At 41.6% G+C, this 7,664-nt stretch overlaps 1 protein-coding gene across 1 annotated transcript; it reads left to right on the forward strand.

Moving 5' to 3' along the window:
* Nucleotides 1-2,545: 2,545 nt before the first annotated feature.
* fam110d (family with sequence similarity 110 member D) lies at nucleotides 2,546-5,946 on the forward strand. Its single transcript, XM_059338288.1, has one exon. The coding sequence runs from the start codon at nucleotides 2,921-2,923 to the stop codon at nucleotides 4,268-4,270; it is 1,350 nt and encodes a 449-aa protein (XP_059194271.1). The 5' UTR covers nucleotides 2,546-2,920; the 3' UTR covers nucleotides 4,271-5,946.
* The last annotated feature ends 1,718 nt before the right edge of the window (nucleotides 5,947-7,664 follow it).

Raw genomic sequence — 7,664 nt, forward strand, 5'->3', positions numbered from 1 at the left:
TTATCTAATGCTATTTTAACTTTTCCTTCACATGAGGTAAAAAAATGAACAACCTCCCTTGGCAGGAAAAAGGATCCATGTCTCATCATTGGAGACAAACCATATGACTCCACTGATAGTAGCGAACACAAGCAAACACTTAACCCAAGGTTTTCCGTCTTGTATTTATAAAGCATGTGATTTGTAAAGTAGTAAAGAGTGATAGACTGATATGCAACCAAGGACAAGAGCGTCATTCAAACCCATTGACACTCAAATCAAATCAAATGACCAGAAATAAGCAAAACAACATAATAAAATAATTTGTTCTCTCAAAGGAAAATAAACCATTTAGTGTGATATTCATACTTCAAGACTTATGTTCATAAAACGTACTACTTTGCCACTTAACTGAGATCATTTTACTTAGTCCTAATGCAGTTTGTAATATTTGTTAGAATTCTGAAACTTTAAATATCCTCTGCTATGATTAATATTTTGTTTCATATGTTTTTTCCCTCCTAAAAGTAAAGAAAAACCTCAGGAAGCACATCTACACAAGTTTAATTTAAGAGCTGATATCTAGCCTTTATAATAGCCAAAATCACTATCAAGAAAACCATGAAAATGTCTAGATATCAGTTCTTAAATTAAACTCTTATGAGCTATTTTTGTTGTTATCATTATATTTGTCCAAACCAATGTACCTTTAGTTGTACAGGCATTAAAATGAACAAGAAATTGAAGAAAAACAAGGGTCTTATCATTTTTTCCATGACTGTATATATTGATAGACCCATCTGGATCCAACCATTGCTTGCTAGTTCCTAAAATAATTGATGGTGTTAAAAAGGATTTGCATTAAGTGGTCAGCTACACTGATCCGTCAAAACATTGTGATTTTTCTGACAGATTTTCTCCCCTTGAGTTACTTGGAATGGCTTTGACAGACAGAACAATTGGTGCCGAGACAGTTTGCTTGCAGCAGTGCTACATAATATATATTATAAAAAAAAGAAAAGTTGAAAAGATACAACATTAATCCGAAAAAGATCCTGTTCTTTTAAAACTCAAACTACGTGTCTGCTTCTCAGGTTCATACAGTCGGTCATGTTGTATCTGCTGCCAAACAATTTTCCTAATCAATGATGATCTGTCCGGGATCAAAGAATTAATTCAGTATAACTTCCTGTGCAGAGAAACAGGCGGAGGGACGGAGACACGTCATCATGCGGCTGGACAACAGACATTGTTGCATCCATTCATCTTTCATTCAACACTTACAGGATGTTGCAGGACTGTCTGGACAGCAGACATCTGTCATTTTAAAAATAAACATAATTTACTGCAGCAGGACAGACACGAACCAGTGGCAAAAGATGAAATGCATGCACTATAACCCATGTGTGGATCATATTTACCAAATACAGTCACAAAGGAAGAAATATCGGTAACACTTTACATAACCATCATTTATAAATGGCAAATTGATTCATTCATGGTTCATTCATGTAAGATAATAGTTACTTTACCATTAACAAACAATTAAATTAACTCTATGGAGTCTTGGACTATTTTGTCCATTTTTTAATCCTTTTCATGTCTTTTTGTGTCTTTTTTGTGTGTCTTTTTTTGTCATTTTGTGTCGTTTTTGGTCATTTTGTCTCTTTTTTGTCATTTTGTGTCTTCTGTGTCTTTTTTTTTTTGACATCATGAAGAAGTCGTGCTCCGGCGCCTTCTTGGACTCCAGAGGGTTAATAATGTTTATTAATGGACTATTTATTAACGGTTTATAGTTGCACTCATAACATTTTAAGAAAATGGTTGTAAAACAAATAAAGATTAAATATGTAGACCTAATTGTAGTACTTTGAAAATGGTTAATATTTGGTTTATTAACCATATAAACATGACTTGGATGGTTATTGTAAAGTGTTACCGAAATATCTAATATCTAATTTTATGCTTCTGTTACAGCTGCAGCCTGTAGTTGAACCCTGACCTACTCATTGTCTAAAAGCAGCATGCTTATTGAATTTAATATGGTATATGTCATTAAATGCATCTACATGTCAGCTCTTCTGAGCCGTCTGCCCCAGACATGTAACTCCCTCCAGCTTTAAATAAGCACAATCTGAGCCGAGCTTTAGGGACCACCGTCCTTCCTGCCATCTGGTCTCTGTGGCTCACCCTGGAGAGTAACACTTCAAACTAAAAACCCTCTCTTTCTCTTTCTATGTCTCCCAGGAGTCCACGCAGGTGAGGTGAGGACAAGGACGAGATCTGCATCTGGACCAATCTGTCCATCAACGACCCAAGTGCCTCGGTGCCGGCCACCCTCAGCTCACCTCAACCACGACGGGCGCCAAACAATAAAGAGTCCTGACCCGGGCGTCCCTGCACAGAGCAAATATTTGAGGCCATTATATCTAATTTCGCCGGGCTGCCGTCGCTGAAAAGATCAACAGTGAAGGGTGTTGTTGGGACACAGAAAGAGAGAAGAAAAAGAGGGGGAGGAAAAAAAGTAACCCTTTCAAAGTAAAGTGCACCCTGCCTGCTATTTCTGCTGCGCTGTGGGCTGGGAGCTTCTCATTTGGGAGTGCTCTCAACTGACAAAAAAAGGACTTCCCCGGGCCCTGCCTGCCTGTCCAAATGCCTGTGTAAATACTGGATAGAGATATCATTTTGTCTGGGATCTAACGTTGCCCAACAAAGAGACTGGAAGCCATCTATAGAAAACGTTACCAGAAATCTGGACGCTGTGGTCTGCAGAATTGCTACCTATCTATTCCTCTTCCAGGAAGATTCAAGAGCTGTGAGAACTGGAATGAGAGCTGCCACCGTTTGACGCTTTGAGATTTTAACCAAACTCACAGGCTCAACAGCTGTCAGTCATTTGGGGGCTGCAGTTTTGATGTCTTTCCCAGCTTAGTGAATCAACATGAAGCCCCTAACGCCAGCTGGGTCCCCCTCTCCTCTGAGGCTCCTCAACAAGGGTCCGGACTACCTGCGCAGGCAGATAGACGGAGGAGGCCACGGCCGCTCAATCAGCGCTGTGGAGAGGCTCGAGGCGGACAAAGCCAAATACGTTAAGAGCCAGCAGGTGATCAACACCAAACAGGAGCCCGTGCTAGTGCCCTGTGCAACCCCACCACCGCAGCCCCGGCGCGCTATCTCCATCCCCGGTAGCCTGACGCCTCATCTCCCCCCGCGGCGTTCATCCAACACCCCCTTCTCCACGCTCTCCGGCTCCTTCACCTCCAGAGATGAGAATGAAAACGACGACTCCAGGAAGGAGAACAGACGGACTTCTGTCGACGTGGAGGCGCATAACAGGAGCAACGTGAGCAAAGTGCTGCCTCCCATCCCCAGGACGCCTGGCGTCAACGCCATGGTGGCGCCGCACAGCGCGCCTGTGCTCAGAAGAAGCACGGGAAAACGCATGCTGAGGCCGGACTCGCTGGTCATTTACAGGCAGAAGAAAGAGTGCAAGAGCCCGAGTGGTGCAGCAGTGGGAGAGAACAATAACTCTGAAGTGAAGGGCTACAGCTTCGTCCGCCGCCTCTTCCAGGGCTCCATGAGGGAGAAGAGTAGCGGCAGTGAAGGCAGGATCCAGAAGATGGTGATCGGGGAGGAGAAAGCGCCGTCTCGAGACGGAGACTCCCGCATGTCTTGGACCAATGACAGAGACGTTACAGATGGAGGAGCAGGGAGCAGGAGGTCCAGTAAAACGGACCCAGAACGCAGCCCTGGGTCGCTCCCGAGCCCCGGGTTCAGCTGCGTGCTTGAACGGACTAAAAATGGAATTACAAATGGTAGCAGTGATGGCGTCACCAACGGCCACCACACAAGTACCCATGACGACGAGAATGACCCTTGGAAGCGGGCGTCGCCCCCAGCAACACCCAGGAGGCAGTTCGGGGAGCTGCGGCGCTCAAAGTCCGACCTGCGGCTGCGCTGCTCGGTGGCGTTGTCAGAGCAGGAGCATTTCTTTGACTTCTGCGGGCTGGACGGGGACATGATCGAGCGTCTGGGCCGAGAGAATTTCCTCTCCGGTGCCAGCTCCATAGACACGCTGTCGCTGGCCCTCCGCAGCGTGGGTGGGGACGGCTGCGGCGGCTCGGAGCCCAGCGAGTTCTCCCAGCACTCGGGAGACGGGTTGTTTCAGGAGGAGCTGGCCGAGCAGCTTCCCACTGGCGTGTCAATCATCGAGAGGAACGCACGTGTCATCAAGTGGCTTTACGGGTGTAAGAACGCTGCTCGAGAGGGACCCAAAGAGTCGACCGTGTAATAAAGGGACACAGAAACCACGTGCCGTGGAGTGCTGAGAGGCTGAAGGTGTTCTCTCTAACAGCTTACAGTTTGCTGGTTTCTTTAGTAAACCACAAGGATGTGAGCATTCCTACACAGAGAGAAGGTGCAGACCGTTACACTTTGTGCAGAAATTTGCTGTCATGAAGTCCACAACAAACCAAAAGTCAAACATTGACTCACGACTGAATTTTCAAAAGCAACAGTCAGTATGGGCTATGATTAGCTAGCAGCATTGCCGCACTGCATCACAGAAGGAAAAAAATAGGACTTGATTCTATTTTTGAGCAGCAAGCAGCAATGCAAGTCAAAGCAGCTGAGGCAAAACATATATATCCTTTATTTAACCAGGTAAAAAGTCTCGTTGAGATTAAAAAATCTCTTTTGCAAGAGAGACCTGGACAAGAAAGCAGCATAAAAAGTGACAAGTTACAACATTTAAAACACAGTTAACATAAACAATTAAATACAAATACAGCCATCACAACATCAGTGACATAATTTCTTACTTTTACATCTAAACAAGTGTCACTGACAGTCGACTTAAGGTTTGTTTCAGGCACTTCACGGCAAACAATAGCCTTCAGTCCCTTGCTCTCCCTGACTCCAAAGAGACTCTTCTTCAAATGAGAGGACAACTGCTACTAGTTTTGTCCAGTCAAAGTGATATATTGTATTTATAGATCCTATGGAAGTATTGTGTGGGTATAGACAGATCGTACTGGTGAATGGAATTATTTCTCCGAGCAGTTTTGTATCTGTGTGTGTGTGTGTGTGTGTGTGGTTGGCTGTCTGTGGAGTGGACGTTGCTGACATTTGTAGCTTCGTTTCAGTTGGGTTTTTTTCAGCGAACTGATCTGAAATCAGCCCCTGTGATCCCTCACAAGGCACATAAGTGTATGTTTGTCATGACACAGCGGACACAGCTTAGTGTACTTGGCACCAACACTCTCCCTTAATGACTAAATTAAAATGGAAAACCACTAAGCTATGTTTTTTTTTTCTTTTCTAAACTGGAAAACTGTTGTGTGAGTGTGAAGTGAACCATGAGTACCTCATTCGGATCTGTCCCAGTTTAGTTTGTGTGTTGCTTTTTTTTTTTACTCCTTAAAACGCAGGCGTTGGAACAAACATGCGAGGCACCCCTGTGGGGTTGTTAATGCACTGAACTGGACAGAGAGAGAGGAAATGAAAGATAGAGATATAGCTTTGACTCTTTAACAGACATTCATCTCATATGACGTTGTAAACACTGAGCTGGATTCAAGAAAAGGAGCACCTGCACCGTGGACGACACAGAGCCACCTGGCCAGTAATTTTAACCGTTTTCATCTCATTTTTTTCCCAAACTCTAAAGAGGGTCGATTCTTTTATACACAGTATAAACACTGTCCAATAATCACTTGTGACACAGTCATTGATTACCACAGCTAATGCTTCATGCGTGTTCAGTGCTCACAGCTGCAAAATGAGCAACAGGGGAAAGTTTCTGTCAGAGCAAAACTGGACTTTTACAAGCAAATATAAGCACAATGGAGATTTAAAGTGACCCAAAAAAAAATCTAAAATACATTTGAATGACCTTACCTGTAGTGCTATTTATCAACAGTAATGGAAAAAAAATAGACCACCCTTGTTTTCTCCTTGCTTTCATGTCCATTTAATGCCTGGTACAACTAAAGGTACATTTGTTTAGACAAATATAATGATAACAATAAAAATAGCTGATAAGAGTTTAATTTAAGAGCTGATATCTAGACATTTTCCATGTTTTTATTGATAATGATTTTGCTTATTATCAAGAAAACTATGTAATTTGTCTAGATATCAGCTCTTAAATTAAACTCTTTTGAGCTATTTTTGTTGTTATCATTATATTTGTCCAAACAAATGTACCTTTAGTTGTACCAGGCATTTGTTCATTTTTGGGGGCATTTTGAGCACCAGCAGCAAAGTGCCAATATCTCAAACAATTTGCAACTCACACAAAAATTCTATATCAATAAATAGCACAAAAGGTAAGGAGGAAAAATACAGGTGCATCTCAATGAATTAGAATATGATGGAAAAGTCCATTCTCAGTAATTCAAGTCAAATAGATCCAACCAAGTATTGAGTCATATAAATGGACATACTTTTCAACTTTTCAGAGGACAACATTTCCATATTAAACATACTTTTAAGAATTTGTCTTTTTTAATATTCAACATTTTTTGAGACACTGAATTTTAGGTCTTCATCAAATGTAAGCCATAATCATTATAATTAGAATAAATTAAATAAATGAAGACATGAAATGTTTCATTCTGTGTGTAATGGATCTATATAATGTGTCATTTCCACTTATTGAATTTAATTACTGACATAAATCAACTTTTCTATGATATTCTAATTTATTGAGATGCACCTGTGTGTCTTTTTCATTTCGGGGTGTACTGTCACTTTAAATCTCACAAAAGAAGTTTCAGAAATCCCCCCCAAAAAATCAGGAAAATCATATATTCACCTCCAAAAAGTAAGGATGCTCAAGTTGTTTAAAAAACCACTGACTGACTGCAAAATATTTCTGGGACGTCACTTTCACCATCTGGCAGTTAACAGGCGTTTGACCTCCCCAGCTGGCTCAGTCGGCCCATCACAACGAGCAGGAGGAGGATGAAGCCGCCCTGTTTCTCTGATAACTACAGGTCCTACCTCACTTCATCCATCCTTCAGTGATTCTCACTTTATCTCCATGAAAGGTCGTTTCCAGTGCTTGGCCTGGATGATGCCACTGAAATATGAACTGGGGGGGTCTGCTGAGGTATGCGGGGGTTAGACTGAGAGGCGTTCAACGCAGAGAATTAGTGAACCAAAGGGCACGACATATTTGAACACATGATAAATTAACTCAATTACCTGCAGCTTTTGTTTTATTTCCTGTATTTATCATCAGCATGGCACGCTCCAGAAACCCCTTCAATATGGACTCTATATTTTGTTTTTGTTTGATTGATTTATATCTCTCTGTTAAAAAAAACAACTTGGTTGCATGTTCACAATGTGGCTCCATGAAATCCTGAAACTCTCTTTTTTTTTTTTTTTGATATAAATGAGAGATTTGGCTTTGATTCCAAAGAGGTTTGTGTATGATGTACACAGCGAATAAACACAAAGAAAGAAACGTTTGTGTGGAAGTCATTTCTTTGTTGTCTTTTTTGTGTAAAATTTCACTACTAGTTTTCACTACTAATACATTTTTGCACTAATTGCACAATTTTTTTTATAATAACCATCATTCATAAATGGCAAATAATACTCAACTTCTCAACTCAACTCAACTTTATTTGTAAAGCACTTTAAAAACAATCACAGCCACAACAAAGTGCTGTACA

This window comes from Centropristis striata, chromosome 8 (genome assembly GCF_030273125.1).
Source record: "Centropristis striata isolate RG_2023a ecotype Rhode Island chromosome 8, C.striata_1.0, whole genome shotgun sequence".
Lineage (NCBI taxonomy): Eukaryota > Metazoa > Chordata > Actinopteri > Perciformes > Serranidae > Centropristis > Centropristis striata.

Excerpts from the sequence above, each read along its gene's own strand:
- fam110d (XM_059338288.1), top strand. The coding sequence starts at position 2,921 with ATGAAGCCCCTAACGCCAGCTGGGTCCCCCTCTCCTCTGAGGCTCCTC.